We start from the raw sequence: 23,528 nt of genomic DNA on the forward strand, positions 1-23,528 counted from the left end.
GTCATCTTTAATGTGATAAAAGTGTATACGTGCTATAACATCCCTTGGGATTTTCTCGGGTAGATGTTGCGGCTTTGGCAGGCGGTGTGCACGATCCACCACCGCTTCTACCACCGGTATGTCCGGAATGAGAGCCAGCAACATGGCTTGTACATATGCTCGCAGTTCAGAAGGGGGGACTGACTCTGGGACCCCCCTCAGCTTCACATTATTACGGCGCGCCCTGTCCTCCAGGTCCGCCATCTTGCTCTTTAGGGTCTCCAATTCATCCCCCTTCGCGTTATGATCATCTACTAGTTCATTGTGGGCTATAGAAAACTCCTCCATTTTATTTTCTATGTGATCCACCCTGCCTCCCAGGTCCACCACCTCCGTTTTTATGCCGTTGACACAGGCCACTATTTCCCTGTGAAAAGCGCCATTTATGGACATTAGCATGTCTTTCATAGTGACATCCGTAAGCGGTTGTCCCGTCGTGGGAAAGTCCTTTATATTGGCGTAAAATTCTAAAGTGCTGTCCAGAGAGCTAGGGCCCGCGCTATTGTCCCCAGCGCAGCGGTGAGCTTCGGACCGCTTAGGGGCCGCTTTTTGTGGGCTGCGGGACGGGGATCCCCCCTGGGAGGACTTGCTGCTAGCGGAGGATGACCTTAAGCTCGGATCCCCCCCGATCCCGGGAGGTGATCCGCCCGAGGCTCCGGCGCTTCCAGCCCTCGGGCAGGCCTCGGCGCCATTTTGGGACCTCGGAGTGCTGGTTGAGGCAAAGAAGTCCGTTAACTTACGAGGTCTTCCGCGGTCCTTTCTCTTCCCCATGGTCGCCTGTAGTGTCCGCAAGTGTCTTAAGGGCCACTGGAGTCGGAGTCGCTCACCCACGTCGCTGGAATCGTTGCGGAGAGACCGGGAGTGTTAGAGCTCTTCACTCACGCGGCCATCTCCGTCGGCTGCCGGCCACGCCCCCCCGCATCCACCCTCTTCTAATGATGGGCATACATGCAATGTTCTTTTTTTTCATTGAGCCCATGGGCTGAGGGAAAAAAAAGAACATAGCAGATTCCTCCATTCACATCGATCGATGTGGATGAAGAAATCTCTGCCAAGAAAAGTGTTAAAAAATATATGGTGAAGCATAGGGGAGATCCCCCTTCTGTGTCCACCCTATACCCTATGCTTCACCACATATGCTCTTTTTTTTTAACCGCTGTGGTGAAATCACCTCCTACAGCACTGCAATCATTGATTTATGTATATATTGAGAGCAAACGTTGTTGCTGGCAGAATAAACAAATCAGTTCTGCACAGTAACACTAAAACATTACAATATAATAGTATAAAGAGCAGTAAAACCGTAGAATAGTGGTGTCTGCAAGACAACTATGGTTAACAATTAAAAACAGTACAAGAAAACATTACAGTATATTTCAGTATATGCAGTATATTATAAAGTACAGTAAAAGAGTAAGAACAGAAAAATAACTCAATAAAGCGACAACTAATTTTGGCTTTTTTTTTAAACTCTTTTTTATACTTTTTTTGTAACTGAAAAAAAGGTAAACGTTCCAGGCTAACATCTTTCAAGACCCTAGACTATGCAGTGCTGTACCCTATACTAATACTCTACTAGTGTATGGTACCGACAGAAACAGTCCCTGATGCAGAGAACAGGTTGACCAGAACAGGAGGGACAAAAATAGTGGGTTCCACGCATTTTCTACAGACACAACATCTTCTTTGGGGTGCTCTTTGGTTAGGGGTACCAGGGAGGACATCCGGAAAATGCCTTTCATGCAGCCGGCTCACTGCATCTGGATTGGGAATTTGGGCCACAGCACCTTTTGGATACAGAAGGGCTGTGGTGATCTCTTCCTGGAATTTTAGGAAAGATCCACTTCTTTCTGACACGTTGTATAGCACATAAGCATTTATCAGAGACAATTGGAATACGTATACAGACACTTTCTTGTACCAGCATCTGGCCTTATGGGCAATTAAGTACGGCGCCATCCTCTGGTCGTTGAATTTTACCCCTTCCATGTTGAGGTGGTATTTGTGGAAACAGAGGAGCTCCACAACAACACCAGTCAGTTTGGACTGTCGTATCTGTGTAAATGGAGGACAGAACGCAAACATTCCGTGTGTCCCTCCACTTCACTGCAAGCAATTTATTACACTTCAAGCAGGCTCTCTCCCCCATCTAAGTCGGGAATCTTCAAGCCATTGGGGAAGCCCCCGGGATTAGGTCGCACGGTGCCACATGCGCAAAGCGCAGAATCAAAAAGGTGATTAAAAACTTGTGTAATAATTGTCCATGTATAAATGGTACCCCTTTCCGAATAAGGGTGACACCAAGTCCCAAACGATCTTCCCATGTAGTCTGGGCAGTTGGTGGGCTCCACATTGCTAACTTTTCCCTCGTAAATCTGGAAACTACAAGTATAGCCTGTTGCCCTGTCACAGAGCTTATATAGCTTGACCCCATATCTGGCACCCTTGCTGGGGAGAAGCTGTTTGAAAGCAAGGTGGACTACGGCAACAGAGAACACGGGCATATAATAAATTGGGTCAGTGGACAAATATGACCGCAACTCACTCTTTTTAGTAATGCCCATGAGCAGGGAAACAGTGATAACTTTCCATGCACATTCTCTGGCAAGGGTCAAATTTGGATTTGTGGCGATGAATTAATTGGCATATAAATTGCTTTTGTCCACAATAGATCTGCACAGATCCTAAATGAAAAAAGCTCATAGAAATCAAGTGGAGTAAAATCGGCTGTTTCCACCTGAATACCGGGTTGGCCTGTTAATGGGGGGAAGTACAGGCGCTGCAGAAGTGGTGGGCTCCCAATCAGGATTTGCAAGCTCAACAGGAAGGACACTATGGGCTCTATGGGCCTGTCTTCAAATTATTAGTTGCTAAAGGACACTACTTGTGGTAGCCACCGCACCATCTTATCCCGCCTTTATGGGACTCGCCACATCACCAAGTGTTAATTAGTGATGGACAAACATCGGCCGGGGCGGTTCGCGAACGTCAGCCGCAAATTTTCTCAAAAGTCTGCGAACCGCGAGTTTGCGGTGAGCCCCATTGACTTTAATGGGAGGCAAACTTTAAAAACCTTTAGGTAATATTTGCAGCCACAAAATACTTACTAGCTGTGCACAAATAGTCCCAGACCATGGACAATGTCATAACAGAAGTATTGCAATTGGAAAAGTTGCCCTAAAAACATTTTTTTTACAGCAAACATTTTTTTATTTTTTTTCATAAATCAGCCAGAACTGACAGCAGTCGGTAAATAGATGTCAAATACATATAGGGTCCATTCACACATCTGTAAAATGGGTCCGCATCCATTCCACAATTTAGAACCTTTACAGACCCATTGTTTTTCAATTCCAATCTGAAAAATTAGGCATTCACAGGATAAAGAAGTAGGTGTCTGCCATTTCAGCCCCAAAAAATAGCCCACATGTGTTTACCTGACAGTTAAGAACATTGTATTCTGTGTCTGAAGGTACATTAGGCATTCACAGGATACAGAAGTAAGTGTCAGCCAGTATAGGCCCCAAAAATTAGCCTACGTGGGTTTACCTGACAGTTAAGAATGTTGTATTCTGTGACTGAAGGTACATTAGGCATTTACAAGATACAGAAGTAAGTGTCGGCCAATATAGGCCCCAAAAATTAGCCCACATGGGTTTACTTGACAGCTAAGAATGTAGTAATTGGTGGCTGGAGGTACATTAGGCATTCACAGGATACAGAAGTAAGTGTCGGCCAGTATAGGCCCCAAAAATTAGCCCACATGGGTTTACCTGGCAGCTAAGAATGTTGTATTCTGTGACTGAATGTAGTATTTGTTGGCTGGAGGTTCATTAGGCATTCACAGGATACAGAAGTAAGTGTCGGTCACCATAGTCCCCAAAAATTAGCCCACATGGGTTTACTTGACAGCTAAGAATGTAGTATTTGGTGGCTGGAGGTACATTAGGCATTCACAGGATAAATAAGTGTCAGCCATGAAAGGCCCCAAAAATGAGCCCACATGGGTTTACCAGACAGCTAAGAACGTTGTATTCTGTGGCTGAAGGTACATTAGGCATTCACAGGATACAGAAGTAAGTGTCGGCCAGTATAGGCCCCAAAAAGTAGCCCACATGGGTTTACTTGACAGCTAAGAACGTTGTATTCTGTGGCTGAAGGTACATTAGGCATTCACAGGATACAGAAGTAAGTGTCGGCCAGTATTGGCCCCAAAAATTAGCCCACATGGGTTTACCTGGCAGCTAAGAATGCTGTATTCTTTGGCTGAATGTAGTATGTGGTGGCTGGAGGTATATTAGGCATTCACAGGATACAGAAGTAAGTGTCGGCCAGTATAGGCACCAAAAATTAGACCACGTGGGTTTACCTGACAGCTAAGAATGTAGTATTTGGTGGCAGGAGGTACATTAGGCATTCACAGGATAAATAAGTGTCAGCCATGAAAGGCCCCAAAAATGAGCCCACATGGGTTTACCAGACAGCTAAGAATGTTGTATTCTGTGGCTGAAGGTACATTAGGCATTCACAGGATACAGAAGTAAGTGTCGGCCAGTATAGGCCCCAAAAAGTAGCCCACATGGGTTTACTTGACAGCTAAGAACGTTGTATTCTGTGGCTGAAGGTACATTAGGCATTCACAGGATACAGAAGTAAGTGTCGGCCAGTATTGGCCCCAAAAATTAGCCCACATGGGTTTACCTGGCAGCTAAGAATGCTGTATTCTTTGGCTGAATGTAGTATGTGGTGGCTGGAGGTATATTAGGCATTCACAGGATACAGAAGTAAGTGTCGGCCAGTATAGGCACCAAAAATTAGACCACGTGGGTTTACCTGACAGCAAAGAACGTAGTATTTGGTGGCTGGAGGTACATTAGGCATTCACAGGATACAGAAGTAAGTGTCGGCCAGTATAGGCCCCAAAAATTAGCCCACATGGGTTTACCTGGCAGCTAAGAATGTTGTATTCTGTGGCTGAATGTAGTATTTGGGGCTGGAGGTATATTAGGCATTCACAGGATACAGAAGTAAGTGTCGGCCAGTATAGGCACCAAAAATTAGACCACGTGGGTTTACCTGACAGCAAAGAACGTAGTATTTGGTGGCTGGAGGTACATTAGGCATTCACAGGATACAGAAGTAAGTGTCGGCTAGTATAGGCCCCAAAAATTAGCCCACATGGGTTTACCTGACAGCTAAGAACGTTGTATTCTGTGGCTGAAGGTACATTAGGCATTCACAGGATACAGAAGTAAGTGTCGGCCAGTAGAGGCCCCAAAAATTATCCCACATGGGTTTACTTGACAGCTAAGAATGTAGTATTTGGTGGCTGGAGGTACATTAGGCATTAACAGGATAAATAAGTAAGTGTCGGCCATGAAAGGCCCCAAAAATTAGCCCACATGGGTTTACCTGACAGCTAAGAATGTTGTATTCTGTGGCTGAAGGTACATTAGGCATTCACAGGATACAGAAGTAAGTGTCGGCCAGTGTAGGCCCCAAAAATTAGCCCACATGGGTTTACTTGACAGCTAAGAACGTAGTATTTGGTGGCTGGAGGTATAAATAAGGATAAATAAGTAAGTGTCGGCCATAAAAGGCCTCAAAAATTCACCCACATGGGTTTACCTGACATCTAAGAACATAGTATTTGGTGTCTGGAGGTACATTAGGCTTTCACAGGATAAAGAAGTAAGTGTCGGCCAGTATAGGCCCCAAAAATTAGCCCACATGGGTTTACCTGACAGCTAAGAACGTAGTATTTGATGGCTGGAGGTACATTAGGCTTTCACAGGATAAAGAAGTAAGTGTCGGCCAGTATAGGCCCCAAAAATTACCCACATGGGTTTACCTGACAGCTAAGAACGTAGTATTTGGTGGCTGGAGGTACATTAGGCATTCACAGAAAAAAATAATTGTCGGCCATGAAAGGCCCCAAAAATTTGGCATTCCATGGACATGAAATGCCTTTTATGCCACTGTATTTAGCGAAGACAAGGACCAGGAATTGTTGTGGCAGGATGGCGGTCTGGCGGATATTTGTGGCCTGTCATGACGAATTTCAATGAAACATGGTCTACTGGTCACATGTGTTGAATTCCTCAGAGATCCATGCCTCATTCATTTTTATAAATGTGAGGTAGTCTACACTGTCATGAGCTAGGCGAGTGCGCTTATCGGTCATGATCCCCCCTGCTGCACTGAACATCCTTTCGGACAGGACACTGGACGGGGGGAAAGCCAACAGTTCTATTGCAAATTGTGCAAGCTCTGGCCAGAGGTCAAGCCTGCCCACCCAGTGGTTCATCACTCCTCAGAGCATCCACCGTTAACCCGTTGTAGTCTGAAATCTGTCGATCTAGGCATTCCCTGATGCTGGATCTGGAGTACAGCTGTCGATGGTTCGGCTGAAAGAAGGATCTCATATCTGAAGTGACCAAGACATCTTCATCTCTTCTTGCAGGCGCTGTTGGATTGCTACCAGCAACTATCTCTCTGTGACTGGAAATTCCTCTGCCATGCTATGTCAGCGTATTCTCCAGGGATGTAACACTACTTCATCACTAACAAATTTTGGACAGAGCAACAGTTGAGGATTGTGCATAGGGCTTATGCCCCCTTTACAATGTCCAAAGACTCTCCAATGCCACAATAATGCTCCTGGTGCAATGCGCATAGACCTACCTTGGTCCATAAGTTCTGGTACTGGGTAGACATGTTCTCTTCGTTGGTCACGGGCCTCAATCCAACTGGTGACCCACTCATTTTATTGTTTGGTTACCTTGACAGACGTGCCTTGGGCCTGAACAGAGCCCAATCGTCAATCCTTACCAAGCATAAAGCCTGGATCTCAACGTGTTATATGCTGGACAGTATCCTCCCCACCCACACTCAAAGATGTTCAAGTGGAACTGAACAAGCTGCTCAGCAGAGATCTAATTGATATTCAGTTTTCCTCGAGACCTACCTCATGGTTTTCCTGCAAATGGGACTGCTACCTGACCAGATTCCCCTTACCGGAGATGAAGCTATTCAGCATTCAGGACACTATGCGCTTCCTACAGGGGTACGAACAATTCCTCCTTCTTCATCATCATCCCCTCCATCTTCACCCTGTCCCCACTACTAGGCCTCCACATTGGTACTAGCAGCTATCCTACTGCAACCCTATGCTCAAGTTTATGCTTCTATTCTTACCCAGACATCCTGAGACTTTTGGTTCGCCCACGGTGCCCTATAAATTGCCTCCCCCAGTTAGAGGTCATCCGTGTAGACCTTAAAGTTTATTGATTGATTTGTTGGAGTATGTACCCTTTTGACTCATATGACTTGTTACTACATGTACTTAGTACAAAATTCTGTTTCTTTATATTCTTGTTTTACTTGAAAAATTCAATAGATTTTGTTTAAAAAAAAAACAAGGACGTGTGCTGGTAAATTGGAGAGGGTTTGGTTTTCATGGCTAGATACACTGGGACTGAGCTTACTTGATTTACTGGTGAACAGGCTCGTTCTTTGACAGGGAATACATGCCACCCGATATTTATTTCTCTTTCAAATATGTATTCTTCTTTCCTTTGTGATATGCTTCTTTTGGTTTGCAACTTACACCTACAGGTACAATGTAATTGTTTGGATGCTTAACAATTTATAGCTTTTTTGATATTATAACTATTGATTATGCACATTATATAATGTTGTTGTCGCTCTAGAAATTGTGCATTATCTTTGCTTCTCTTGCATTTTTTTATTAATAAACCATTTCCTGATTTAAAGACAAGCTGACCTGCAACAGTAAAAATTTGGGGACACATAGGGGTTGATTTACTAAAATAAAACTTGAGTGTGCAAAATCTTGTTCAGCTCTGCATAGAAACCAATCAGCTTCCTGGTTTTTTAGTCAAAGCTTAATTGAATAAGCTGAAATTAGAAGCTGTTTGGTTACTATTTAGAGCTGCATCAGATTTTGCACTCTCCAGTTTTAATAAATCCACCCAAAGGCTTTTGTAAATGATAGTAAAACAGACTAGACAATTGTACCATAAAAGCTGTAAAACAGTCTAAGTGTGGAAGACTTTTGCAAGGAGAAATAGCATACATAACCTTAATATGAATATAGTTGAAATCCCTGAAATTTAATATTTTTATTTTGTTTAAATATTGAGTCATTCTTTGCAAAGTTGGTTTTGGCATTACTGGGACATATACAAGACATGGTAATTGTTTCTTGCAATAGCATCAGCTCATATTGCTTGTACTAATTAAACATTGTTTTATTAGTAAAATGTCACAGCTTTGAAAATATAGGTGGGTTACTGTTTTATTTTCTGTGACAAACAGATGAACTATTATCATCAAGCTGAAATCATAGGAAGGCATAACAATGCCAGTATTACTAACTACACCCAGTTTAGTATAAAAAGAGCCTAACAAGTGTCAGTGCATTTAACATTGCTCTTGAGAGTAGACAACACCTTAGATTCTCTGTGTATCAACTCTAAGAGGAGATCCATCATGTCTCATCGCTCCATCCTGGCCTCATCTGGACACAAGCACTTTAGTTCTAGTTCTGTTTCTTTACCTAAACTTTCCAGTTCACGCAGCTTCCTATCACACTCATCTAAAAATGTTCACCAGACCCAACATTGTTTCAGCAGCAAGAGTGACCATTCTCTTGGATCAAAGGGACCTAAGATTTCAGTGGGAAGTTTCCATTTAGGAAAAAGTGGGCATGGACATGGACATGGATCTGGATTTGGTATTGTTGGACATGGTCATGGATTTAAAGGAATGTCAGGTTCTGGAGGGATCACAGCAGTTACTGTAAACCAGGGTCTTCTGGCTCCTCTCAATCTGGAGATTGACACAAACATCCAAAGAGTTAGAACAGAAGAAAAGAACCAAATTAAAGGCCTGAATAATAAATTTGCCTCCTTCATTGACAAGGTGAGAATTGTCAAGTTGTACATATGATTAAGTACCAGACAATATTTATAAGGTAAACCAAGAACACCACATCAAAGCACATGTCTTATATTGTGTTTAATTAAAGTACTAAAGTTGTGTCCCTAAATGTACAATTTATTTTGCATGAACATCCAGTGCAGTTTGATGTTATCAAGTATGACTGTCCTCACAAAGATCTGCAGGTTTCTGCAAATTACTTAACATTTTTTCCCAGTACATACTTTACTTAAAATGTCATATACAGGATGTCTATAAAAATATGCTGCACTTAGTATAGTGACTATGAATGCAATAGGGCCCAGTCAAAGAACATGGAAAAGATTCTAAAAAAATGCTTTTGCCAATCAAATATGGCTTAGGTTCACATGAAAGCATGTATATTACTTTATGTTACCCAATTCCTATACCCATAAGCAATTGATTTATACCTCCAACACAGGTAAGATTTTTGGAACAGCAGAACAAGATGCTGGAGACCAAGTGGTCTTTTCTACAAGAGCAGAAGACAGCCAGGTGTCAGATTGAACCTCTGTTTGAGGCTTTTATTGGCAACCTCAGGAGACAGCTGGAGAATCTAGAATGTGAGAGAGCTCGTCTGGATGCAGAGAGGAGCAGCATGGAGGGCACTGTAGAAGAACTAAGGAGAAGGTAAAAATACTATTCCACACTAATGCATTAATGTATAGAGTACCCTACATCTAACAATAAAGCTTTACCCTCTCCATGTTTTGGGGCAAGGCTCAGACTGGCAAAATGGAAGTTCTAGTATTAGTCCTTAACCTCCCTAGTGGAATTCCTAAATGTGTGGCTCGGGGTTAATATTTAGTGCCAAAAGCGGTAACCCTGAGCCACACTCAAGATTACCCCAGAATGAAACTCACCTTTCCCTGTGATCCCCCGCCATCCTCCAGCCATCCTCCCGTTGTCCTCCCGCTGTGCGTTTGGCCGATGCTGGCACCTTCTTCCGGTTCCCCTACTTGAGAGCGCAGCGTCATGCGGGGGGTGGAACCGGCAGGAGATTCAAAAAATAAAAATGGCATGATACAGTGTAATCTGTTAGAATTACAACTTTGTATCATTCCATTTCACCTAGTGGCTTTTCCAGTGCCCTGCCTGTACTTTTTGCGGTACTTTTTGCCTGGAAAATTGATAGTGTCCATAGTGTCCAAAAAGCGTTCTTTTAGCTCAAAAACACTTTTGGACGAATTGGAAAACAGCGACGGTAAATCAGAGATATTTGAAGAACTGAGCGATAGCGATTAGTGGGAAAATTCGTCATCATGTACTGAAAGTGACAACAGCGACGATTCTGTGACTGAGCCCAGCGATGTGTGAACTTGGTGCTCTATTGACTGCAGTACGGATCAGGCAGCGCCCCCAAGATTCCCATTTACTGGAGCACCTGGTATGAAAGTTGATGTTGACCATGACAACCCCTTGGCATACCTACACTTATTTCTGACCGATGAGGTTATTGAAAAAATAGTTACCGAGACAAACTGGTACAAAGAGCAACAATGCGCTACGCATCGGAAGTTTGCAAGATGCAGAAAGTGGGAACCAGTGACCAAAGATGACATTTGGAAATTTATGGGCCTAATAATTCTTCAGGGAGTGGTGGTAAACCCCCTGCAGAAGTGGTATTAGACAACCAATACATTACTTGCCACTCTCATTCTTTGGCACAGTCATGTCAGAGTACAGATTATCCCTCATAATGAAATATCTCCACTTCGAAAACAATGAAGAATTTGATGAAATTTATTAATATTACATTATAATTTATGATTTTGTGTTTCAAACTTTATCATACCCGGGATGTCTACTAGACTCTTGTTTGGACAGATTTAAGTGAGTTATTCCTAAGAATTAAAGGCCTACAATATAAAACATATTTCCATGCGAAACAATGTACCGCTTTTAGCACAAAAATTCTGACATAATCAGACCGCCAGGGAGGTTAAAGTGGATGTAAACTCTCACATCTACCCAGTGAAGTGAACAGCCTCAGATGATACACAAAGATTAAACAAATCTCCCTACATACATTTTACATGTAGATCTGTAGTCTGCAACTTGCTATATTCCTTAGAAAGTACACATAGCATTAGAGATTTTTTCTTCCTGTTCAGCAATGGGTGTGTAGTCTTGGCATACACTGTGTGACAGCTGATTGGAGGAAAGGCACACACCCCCATTCCGCAAAAGCAAAGGAAAGAAGGAATGTGCAGAGCTGTGCTGTAAATAGACCAGCTCTATGCTAATCTATTTATAGCACCCTCGCCGACACAAATCTCAGGCTGCTTTTATCTCAGTTGTCAGAAAACTTGTCAGAAGTTATCATGCTGATAACAGAAGAATGGAGCAGAAAGACATGGGTTTTAGGGCTTTGGAGAGAGATAAGAAAACACTACAGATATATGTGCTTAGGTCAAATTAATTAAACAAATTTACAACCACTTTAAATCCTAGCATCCAGTTTGTAAAGCAGTTCTTAGAGTACCAAGCTCACAGTTAAACTGTTTCTCAAAATAAAGCTCAAGTTAAAAATGTTCTTTATGTTATTAAATCCTTAATCACAAATCCTTAAATCAAATACATACAGTGTATGCTACATTTAGGGCATGCCTCTGATGATAACTGTCACGGTTGCCAGTGTGCTTTTGACAGCTCTCAACAGAACTTTCACTTAAATGGCTGGTAATATGCCAGCTATTTGAGTGAAAGTTCTGTTGAGAGCTGACAAAAGCACACTGGCAACCGTGACAGTTATCACCAGAGGCATAGCTGTGTAGCACCATAGTAGAGTACACTTGATTTGATACTGATTAGCTTTTTAGGTAGGGCTTTAATTTGGTAGCAAATGTTTATATAAATATATATATATATATATATATATATATATATATATATATATATATATATATAAATATATATATATATAAATATATATATATATATATATATATATATATATATATATATATATAAACATATATATATATATATTCTTGGTTATTATTGGAAATAAATATAAATAGAAACAGAAATGAGAAAAAATGCATTTTCTTATTTTTCCCAACACAACATTTGCAGAGTTTGGGAACTCCCAGATATTTACCACAAAATATATTAATTAAAGTCTGCTGATTAAAATCATATCACAGTACAACTTTTAGATAATGTAGCTATATAGTAAAAATCAAAGTTAACATATGCATTTTAGGACAGCCTATTTCCTTTTTTGATGCTTTAATACATGCGGGGAGGGGGGGGGGTGGTTTGCAGAAATAATTTGCACAATATTACAAAAGGACTAAATCTTGTTGATGTGGACACAAAAGATTACAATGTGCCTTTTTCATATTTGCCACCATTAAAAATTCAGATGACATTGTATTCACTTGCATTAGCAATTGATGCAAACATTGTCCCAATCATCCAACATTAGTGACATAAAACATCATCGTTTTGAGGATTTTGGAAGGGGATTTTTTTTATTTTGTTCAATTTCTATTTACACATTTATTTTTTTCTTCATGGTGGAGGGGGGGGGGGGTCTGGATCTATAAAGTAGAGACCGGATCCAAGTCTCCAATGTAAATACCAAACAGAAGCATAGTGTTTACATTCGGTTCTGCAGTGCACTCCTATGGAATAAACCGCAGAAGCTTTGGAAACCAGGAGCTGATCATTTCAGAACTGAATGCCAACTGTCATTGACAGCCTTCAGTTTTAGCCCAAATCCCCGCTGGGACACACAGGAGCTACTGATTCCCAGTGACATTTTAAAACAGCACTAGGACAAATAGTTACTCTACTCACACCATTTTAAATTGGCACTGGGGACCCAAGTGGTTTAGAATGTTAATAAAACTAAACACGGGTTCAAGGCATAAAGATTAGCAATATTACAAAAAAATGGATAAAAACAGTTAAACATTTACAGACTGTTTACCATGTAAAGGACATATGAGAAAATAAAAATGTGTCTTTTTACAGATATGACGATGAAGTCAACAGAAGAACAGGAGCCGAGAATGAATTTGTTTCTCTTAAGAGGGTAAAAATTTTTAAATTAGTCACAGCTTTCTGTATTGTCTGCTAAAGCAACACTAATAACTGTATTTCTAACTTAAGGATGTTGATGCTGCTTTCATGAACAAAGCTGAACTTCAGACCAAGGCCGACTCCCTGAACGATGAGATCAGTTTCCTTAGGACCCTGTATGATGCGGTAAATAATGCTCCTTGTGGGCCATAAACACATTCCCTAATTCATTTTATAATGCTGTACTGTAGTTGATGTACATATTTTCTAAATTTGCAGGAAATCAATCAACTCCAAGCTCAGATTTCAGACACTTCAGTTCTTGTGTCCATGGACAACAGCCGAGACCTAGACATCAATGGTATAATCGCTGATGTCAGAGCTCAATATGAAGAGATTGCTAACAGAAGCAGAGCAGAGGCAGAAGCCATGTACCAATCCAGGGTGAGTGTGTTATCATTAGAGCTACATGGCCACAGGTATCATCATGCATTGTAATTCAGAATAGATGTAAGCAGCTAGACATGAAGAGTTTGAATATGTGGTTGGGAGAAATCAGTATACTGTATGTTCACCAAAGCCGATATTCTGCCATGTTTTTTTTTTTTAAACAATATATTGATTTAATGAGACTAATGCTGTCAATACAGTAACCCAGTGCAAAAACACAATTAGTGTGCTGCCAATTGGCTAGCTTAAGGCCATCTGTATAATAGGTCATCATTTTAGATTCTAATTTCAGCCAACCCTTTTTCTTGAAAAACGACATAAGATCTTATGTATAGTTCAGCCCAAAGTTAAAATGCTTTATTTAGCATCTCTTCCTTCCCAAAAATGTAATATACTACATTTTACAGCTCCTGAAACGTGGTGCCTGCATTAGATTTATTTTTTTACCTTTTTCCCCCTTTTTCACTTGGTAATACTGCAGAAAAACACACTTCTTTTCCCTCACTCTACTCATCTATGGAGGGAGCCATGGTTTTTACTATGACTTGAAATATGTCTTCCTCCCCATCTCTATTATGTTAGCGATTGGGATTATTAGTTTACAGAACTATGGTACTTTTACCTATGGTACGTTTCCACTGATGCGACTCCACTCAAACCTGCGATTCTAAAACTGCTCCTCTTTAATGCTCTTGTCTTTTAATTATGGTACGTTCCCACTGATGCGACTTCACTCAAACCTGCGATTCTGAAACTGCTCCTCTTTAATGCTCTTGTCTTTTAACTATGGTACGTTCCCACTGATGCGACTCCACTCAAACCTGCGATTCTGAAACTGCTCCTCTTTAATGCTTTTGTCTTTTAACTATGGTACGTTCCCACTAATGCGATTCCACTCAAACCTGCGATTCTGAAACTGCTCCTCTTTATTGTTCTTGTCTTTTAACTATGGTATGTTTATTTTTCCCAACCATTTGTAGACTGTTCTCATTGCAATGTTTTTTCTTCTCTGTCTCTAGTTGTAACTTATAGGTTTTTTGCCCCCTTATCTTTATGGCTCTCAACTTATAAATCTGATCAGAAGAGAAAATGTTGCTCTGTTTAGCTAGCTTTACCTTATTACTGTAGCTCTTGATTAGTTAGTGATGGGGGTGGGTGCTTATCAATTAACAGTATTTAAGTAAGCATCTCCTTGCAAAGGCACGTTTGCAACTGGCACGTTTGCTTTTGGGGCTCTCTTCTCAAAGTGGGGCGATTTCTATAAGTGGGAGCACTTCTGATTCTGCACTTCAGCGAATGCACAAAGTGAATGAACACAGGAAAGGCTAAGATATACACCACATAGACTGCAGGTGACCTTTTTTACCCCTTCAGCTCTCTCCTTGTAAAATGCACTCTCTACCACTCCTTCTGACAGCAGTGTCCTCTATCCTTAAACTCTCTGCTTCACCCCTCTTCTCCACTCCACAGCTTATATATATCACCCTCACTTCTGTCCTCACCTTATTACTGCACTCACCATCTCCTGCTACTTCTAAATCCACACGCACACAAATCCTCCAGGACACTGGGGCATGTCTCTTCATATAAATCACACTCTCATATTATCACCCTCACCTTTCTGCTTCTCCTAACATCTGGAGACATTTCCCCAAACCCTTGGCCTCCATCATTTACCCGTGCTCAACACACCACTTACCCTGCACCCTCTGGCTGCAGCCGCAGTCAGCACAATCTAGTTCCCATCTCTCTTCTTCCCCATACCAGACTTCCTTTCTCTTGTGCCCTTTGGAACGCCCGCTCTGTCTGTAATAAACTCACCTCTCTCCATGACCTTTTCATCGCTAACTCATTTAATCTACTCGCCATCACCGAAACCTGGCTTCACGAATGCGACACTGCGTCTTCTGCTGCACTATCCCAAGGTGGTCTTCTATGGACTCACTCCCCTAGACCCAATGGATGCAAGGGAGGGGGTGTCGGGATCCTTCTAGCTCCACATAGCACCTTTCAGGTACTTCAACCACCTCCCTCTCTGTCACTTTCCTCATTTGAGGTACACTACATTTGTATTTTCTCCCCTGTTTCTCTAAGGATAGCTGTGATCTACCGCCCCCATGGACCAGTATCGACCTTTCTTGATGACTTCTCTGCCTGGCTACCCTACTTTCTCTCTTCCGAAATCCCCACAATCATTCTCGGCGACTTCAACATCCCTATTAATACTAACACTCCTACCACTTCCAAACTTCTCAGTCTAACCTCCTCCTTTGACCTGAAGCAATGGATACATGCTTCTACTCACTCTGAAGGCAATATCCTTGACCTTGTTTTCTACCACCTATGCACCCTGCACAACTTTTCAAACAATCTTTACCTCTTTCTGATCACTACCTTATTAGTTTCACTCTCTCCCTCTCCTCCACCCCCTCTCCCTCCAGCTACCTTACAGTTACCCGCAGAAACCTACGCCATCTCAACCCTTCTCTTCTCTACTCTGCTACCGACCACCTCTATGACAAAATCACACCCCTGTCCTGCACCAGCCTAGCCACTTCTGTCTACAATGCTTCACTCTTAGCCTCCCTGGACACACTGGCCCCCCTCACCACACACCGAATCAGGCCCTGACCCCTTCAACCTTGGCAAACAGATAACACTAGAAGTCTGAAAAAGCATAGCAGTCTTGAGCACCTATGGCGTAAGACTAGGTCTCAGAAGGATTTCAACCAATATAAATCTGCCCTCCAAAAATACAATTCCATTCTCCACACTGCCAAACAGACCTATTTTATCACTCTCATTAACAGCCCCAGGCAACTCTTCGCTACCTTTAATTCTCTACTCCGTCCTCCATTACCCCCTTCCACCGACTCACTCAATGCCCAGGAGATTGCCTACCACTTCAAACAGAAGATTGATACAATTTGTAAGGAGATCATTGCTGTTCAGATACCTTCCATGCCCCCAGGTGCTATCATTACTTCCCTCATTCAACCCCACCACTATAGATGAGGTTGCTAAACTACTTGCAAACGTTCACTAAACGACCTGCCCTCTGGATCCTGTTCCCTCGCAAATGCTACGTTCACCTTCTGGCCTTATTCTACGCTCTCTAACCCACATCTTCAATCTCTCCCTCTCTTTTGGCATCTTCCCCAACTCTCTAAAACATGCACTAGTCAGCCCCATACTTAAAAAGCCCTCACTGGACCCAACCGATCTGAACAACCTACGCCCTATTTCCTTGCTCCCCTTTTCATGCAAACTCCTCGAACGTCTAGTCTACAACCGACTGTGCGACCACCTTGCTGAGAATAGCCTCCTTGATCCCCGTCAGTCTGGATTTCGGCCTCAACACTCCACTGAAACTGCTCTCCTAAAACTGACAAACGATCTACTAACGGCCAAAACCAATGGACACTATTCTGTACTCCTACTTTTGGACCTTTCTGCTGCCTTTGATTCGGTTCACCATCCCCTCCTCCTCAAAAAACTCCATGCCTTTGGTCTCCGTGACTGTACTCTTCACTGGTTATCTTCCTAATTATCCAACCGCACCTTTAACGTTATGTACAATTCTACTTCCTCCTCTCCTCTTCCCTTCTCGGTTGGGGTCCCCCAAGGCTCTGTTCTTGGACCCCTCCTATTTTCAATCTACACCTCCTCTCTGGGTCAGTTGATAGCCTCCTACGGCTTCCAATACTATCTCTACGCTGACGATACCCAAATCTATTTATCCACCCCTCAGCTCTCTCCCTCAGTCTCCTCACGTATCACTAATTTACTATCAGATATATCGGTCTGGATGTCTCACCACTTCCTCAAACTCAATCCATCAAAAACCGAGCTTAGAATTTTTCCTCCACCACGTGCCCCTTCCCCTTATTTCTCTGTCAATATCGATGGCATTACTATCAGCCCATCCCCGCATGCCAAGGTCTTAGATGTTGTCCTGGACTCTGAACTCTCCTTCAAACCCCACATCCAATCATTCAAACATCTGTGTTCATTTGTTTCTGGCAATATCTTCCACCTATGATAATTCAATTTAAAATAGTTTTTTTATATCTTGATATAAAAACAAATTCAGTTTGCTATAAAACACGAGCCTTCAAAAAAAAATAGTGCATGGAATAACCAATGAAATTAAAATGGTTGGTGTCCACAAATATTCAAAATTTTCTTTTATTTATTATCTACAGTTTGAAGACCTGCGATTGGCAGCTGGAAGAAATGGAAACAATCTACAGAACAGCCAAAATGAGATTGCAGATCTTAATCGAACAATTCAGAAGCTTAAAGGCGAAATTGAATGTGCCAAATCTCAGGTATAAATCATGTTTTTTTTAATGATTTTATGACCAACTTTACAATATTGTTAGCACCTCTGATTTAGGGTTTTTAACAGCTTCTTAGCACTTGTTTAGATGAATGTTATCTTTTTCCAGATTTAAACTGACCAGAATGTCTTTTGTTTCTCATTTTAAAAATTTGAATTCCTTTATTAATATGTAATTTATTGTTTTCTTATTGATATAATGAAAATAGAACATTTTCAGCACTTGTTTCATTAGGATACTTTTTGCTCATGTATATTTTTTTCAAGCTTATTGAACTCAAATAAAACAAAGCAGGAGATACTCGTTTTACCAGATAAAAAAAAAAAAGATTGTATGTTATTTAATCATTTCTAGCGTGCTGCACTTGAACCTGCCATCAGGGAAGCTGAGGAAAGTGGTGAAGCTGCTATCAGGGATGCCAAGCATAAGTTGTCTGAATTGGAGACTGCCCTACAGAAGGCCAAGCAGGACATGGCTCGCCAACTAAGAGACTACCAGGAACTGATGAATGTTAAACTGGCTCTGGATATTGAGATTGCTACTTATAGGAAAATGCTGGAAGGAGAAGAGCACAGGTATATATTTCAGATGTCAGACAAGGAACATGCTTACTGCAATATAAAACAAAGAGATGACCTCATCAGTTTTCTGCTGCTCTTTTACTGTCCATTGTTAGGCTTGGGGTATGGAGGTGGCCTAGCTGTGTTATTTAGCTGCATCAGAGAAAAGTCAGATCACCAGGATGGCTGTGGGCAGGTACTGAATGTAAGGGTCAGAACCGTGGAGTGTGCATTTTCTTTATTTGTAAGAAATGCGTTTCAGTTCTCTAGCTTCTGCCTGATAATCTGTTCATATCTTATTTACTAGTTAATGTTCATAGGTGTAAGAAAAAAATCTTGCAAAATGAAATTCATGCTAAAATTCTGTTCATTGTTTTTTCTTTTTCAGGATAGGTGCAGAGGGACATGTAAACATTTGTAAGTAAAACAATTTGTTCCATATATAATAAAAACCTATTTGCGAATTCACATACAGTATTAATGTGGATTCTACGCCTACCACATTTAGTGTGGAAATATTTAGAATATAGTTTATTTTATAATAAATAGTTATTCTTTTCTATTAATTATTTTTACCACAGATACTATACTCTAAACTATTATGAGTTAATGTTTTTGGGATTAATAATACTGTGCAAAGATTATGATATGCAGTTTCTAATTTCAGCCAACCACAGACCATCTGAAACTAACTTTACTTATCTTTATATTCTAAAATATAGAGATAGGAGGACTAGGGAGAGTGGATTAATTAATCTTTAATTAAAGTATACTTGCCCTTGAAGAAAATTTGAGTAGACTTGCTGGTTTCATAATAGCGCATTATTTTTTGAGTGACATTGCCTTAACATGTATTTACATATTGCCTGGAATGGCAAAGCTAACCATATTGACATAACTTATCCATTTGTTTCAGCTGTCCTGCACTCCAGCACTGGAGGAAAACACCATTCTTCAGGAAAGTCCCATGAATCTAGTGGCCAGCACCAGCATCACCAACATCATAAGGGAGGATTCAGCTCCAGAAGCCATGTCCCCATAAACAAGCATCACTCCAGCCATGGACATCACTGCTAAAGTGAAGACCTGTATACAGAGATATAATTAGGCTGCTCAGTCGATGCATGGCATAAAAGCCTACATAGAAATTTAGAAAGCTCCTTTTTATATTATGTCTATATATGAATTGGGGGTGCTGGCTTGCTTAGTAGTGTGGTATAAATATAATGTTTGCTGTATATATTTGTGACATTGAATGCTGTAAAATGCTCCAATAAACAGTAATGCATGTTCTGGCATCTGCTGTAATTATAAATACTGACACTAGCTCAAATAACATTTCCTACAGAATATTTACAGTAGTTGATGATTTTCAAATCTAATTTTGACCACTGAGGGTAAAAAAAATGGATGAAGAGACAAGCTCAGACCATTCCCTCCTTTATTTTACCCTAATTTATACAGAAAACACATATTATGCCTGTCTGCTATGTGTATTTTGCCATTGCCAGTAGTTCTTGTCCCAGTAAAGTCTACTGTTTAATGTCCCAATGATGCACGTACTTTATTGCATGCCCTGGTAGATGCAAATTAACCTATCAGCAGGGCCAGAATGGGCTAACGATCAGCTCTAGAACAACCTTTTTCTACCAGGGTTTTGTGGAACCCTAGGATTCCTGCTAAGATTGCTATGGGTTCATAAAGCTTTGAGCCACAGCTAATTGATCTCCCACTTATACTGACCACCATTGTAAAAATAATAATTTTACATTAACCACCAATGCAAGGATGCACTTTTTTCACCAACTACTAATGTTAGGGAACACACTACATTTTTTACTGTTTGTAGTTCTTTGTCTCTTTTTTTCACTATTATTCTTTATTTTCCGAGAATTTTATTCACGTTTTAAAAAAATACAAAAAGAGTGTCATTATGACGAAATAATCAAAGTACAAAGTCACCTACAATAAGGAGAGTATGTTATATACATCAAATTGCCAACAATAACAGAAGAGTTGAACATTATCATAGCAAAGATTCAAGTTCATGCACTATGTATAGCTAATATATTTGATCAGTACAATTTGAGTGTCTCACACAAGTGATATTAGATTTGTAACTGGGTATGCACTTTGATGACAGGCCATCTCAAGGGAGTTTACATCTTCTTAAAGAAATGTCATAGGTTTTCTTATTATGGGAGAGAGGGCGGAAAAGGAAGTGGCGAGCCTTGTCTTGCGGTACATATATGCTGTGGTTATGAAAAAAAAAATCAAAGAGGGAAGAACTTAACAATATAAGGCAGGTTAAAGTCTTGTTGTTGCTGGGAAATGAAACAATGATGACATATAGAGGTGGGGACAGGAAAGTCTAAAGCAGTGCCTCACTGTTTCCACCTCTGGTTAGTATATTTAGGAAGGTCATCCCGCACCAGATGCCTGACGGGGTGGGAAAGCGTTTTTTGAAAATCAAGCCAGCATGACCAAGTGCGGGTAAATTTAGAGGGATCATCATGCGCAACACTTCAATTAATTTCTCCATTTCTGCTGTCTGACAAATACGTTGATACCAATCTGCCCGTGTAGGAGGGGTATGGGAGTTCCAGTACACAGAAATGCATAGTCTGGCAGCATTTACAAGATGCAAGGCTAGTGACTTGTGGTATATTGACTTTGATAGAGAGGAATGGTGTAGTAAATACTGGGCAGGTGTGAAGTCAAGAGAAAAAGTGGTTATTTTAGCTATTTCAGCTTGTATTGTATCCCAGAACGGGTGTAGTTTTGTGCACAACCACCATAGGTGTAGCAGTGAGCCGGGTTCGGATTCACATCTCCAGCATTGAGGAGAAGCTGAGGGCATGAATTTGTGAAGGATTAAAGGTGTCCTATTCCACCCTGAAAATAGTTTGTATCCTGCTTCCTGAGTCGTTATATTTATTGAACCTTTATGTAATTGATAGAGGATTACAGACGGAGAGCACTATATTTGTCCTTTATGTGTTTACACATATGTGCCTATCCCGAGTTCTGAGGTGCAAGATTGAAGCAAGTTCCCTCGGATCTGTGTCTCTACCCTGTTGATTCATGCTGAGCTGACCTGGTGAAAAGAGGAAGGGAGTCCTCTGGTCTTCATAGCTGATTAATGTGATTACTGACCTGTTGTGGGTCTGTGGTTGAGGTGAGAGACCAATCTACTCGGTGGTGGGATTCACACACAGCGGTGTTTTTGGGAGTTCCCCTTGGGATTTTTTCACCATTCTGTTGGACACTTATGGACTATTTTCACGGATCATTCAGCACTATATTAGACACCTGATTTTACTTATAATAATATTTATAATATTGTTTGAGCATTTATATGGCGCATCACTTCTTATGGGCATTTTTTTGGAGGCAGGCAAAACATCTGAACTTCTATATAAGATATATATACACACACACTTATATGTATATATACCCATACACATATATAGGTGTGAAAGTAGCAGAACACTATACTTGCACTAATGAAATAATTAACACCAAATATGGTTACGCTCCTATCACACCTATATATGTGTATGTGTAAAATACATATAAGTGTGTGTGTATATATATCCCTATACAGAAGTTGAGATGTCATGCCTGCCTCCAAAGAACCCAAAAAAATGCCCAAAAAAAACCCTGCAATAACACAACTGGGCGTTTTTTTTTTTTGGCGCAGGCCTTTTTTTGGGCATTTTTTTGGAGGCAGGCAAAACATCTGAACTTCTGTATAAGGTATAAATACACACACACTTATATGTATATATACCCATACACATATATAGGTGTGAAAGTAGCAGAACACTATACTTGCGCAAAAAAAGGAAGAGACCACTGTGGTACTCAGCAGAAGTGGCCCAAATCATTAAAAATAAAAAGCTAGCATTTTGTAATTATAAAAAAACCCAGAGCAATGAAGATAAGGAAATCTACAATATTAGGCAGAAAGAGCCCAAGCAAGTTATAAGAACTTCTAGAGCGCAGGCAGAAGAAAAACTAGCCCAGTCTATGAAAAAGGGGGATAAGACATTCTTCAGATATATAAATGAAAAAAGGAAATTAAAACAAAGAATAACTAAATTAAAAACAAAGGACGGAAGGTATGTAGAAGAGTATAAAGGGCTAGCGGACTGCCTTAATGAATACTTCTGTTCAATTTTTACAGAAGAAAATGAAGGAGAAGGACCTTCACTTGAAAGGATGACTAATGAATCGTTTGATGCATGTGTCTTTACAGAGGAAGACGTTCTAAGATTGCTGTCTAAAGTGAAGACAAATAAGTCACTGGGTCCTGATGAGATACACCCAAAATTATTAAAAGAGCTTAGTGGTGAGCTGGCAAAACCATTAACAGATTTATTTAACCAATCATTAGTAACAGGAGTCATCCCGGAAGATTGGAAATTGGCAAATGTCGTGCCCATTCACAAGAAGGGTAGTAGGGAGGAATCGAGCAACTATAGACCAGTGAGTCTGACATCAATAATAGGCAAATTAATGGAAACCCTATTAAAGGATAGGATTGTGGAACATCTTCAATCCCATGGATTGCAAGATGAAAAACAACATGGGTTTACTTCAGGGAGATCATGTCAAACAAATCTTATAGATTTTTTTGACTGGGTGACTAAAATAATAGACAGTGGAGGTGCAGTAGACATTGCATATCTAGATTTTAGTAAGGCTTTTGACACTGTCCCACATAGAAGACTTATCAATAAACTGCAGTGATTGAGCATGGACTCCCATATTGTTGAGTGGATTAGGCAGTGGCTGAGTGACAGACAACAGAGGGTTGTAGTCAATGGAGAACATTCAGAACAAGGTCATGTTACCAGTGGGGTACCTCAGGGATCTGTACTGGGACCAATTTTGTTTAATATCTTCATAAGTGATATTGCAAAAGGCCTTGATGGTAAGGTTTGTCTTTTTGCTGATGACTAGGGTTGAGCGAACACCTAGATGTCCGTGTTCGACGGGTTCGGCCGAACTTTAAAAAAAAGTCCGGGTCCGTGTCCCGGACTTTTACCGAACTTTTCCCGGACACCGAACCCCATTGAAGTCAATGGGGACCCGAACTTTAAGGCACTAAAAT

General features: G+C 40.9%; 1 protein-coding gene across 1 annotated transcript; it reads left to right on the forward strand.

Annotated features, from left to right (window-relative positions):
* Positions 1-8,553: 8,553 nt before the first annotated feature.
* On the forward strand, positions 8,554-19,486 carry LOC309545302 (keratin, type II cytoskeletal 7-like; the record flags this gene model as incomplete). Its single annotated transcript, XM_082244444.1, has 9 exons — positions 8,554-8,985; positions 9,446-9,654; positions 13,009-13,069; positions 13,147-13,242; positions 13,336-13,500; positions 17,712-17,837; positions 18,204-18,424; positions 18,798-18,826; positions 19,326-19,486. The coding sequence occupies 9 exons, from the start codon at positions 8,554-8,556 to the stop codon at positions 19,484-19,486; spliced, it is 1,500 nt and encodes a 499-aa protein (XP_082100570.1).
* Positions 19,487-23,528: the final 4,042 nt, after the last annotated feature.

Source organism: Pelophylax lessonae (genome assembly GCF_965119305.1).
Source record: "Pelophylax lessonae genome assembly, chromosome: 2".
Classification (NCBI taxonomy): Eukaryota; Metazoa; Chordata; class Amphibia; order Anura; family Ranidae; genus Pelophylax; species Pelophylax lessonae.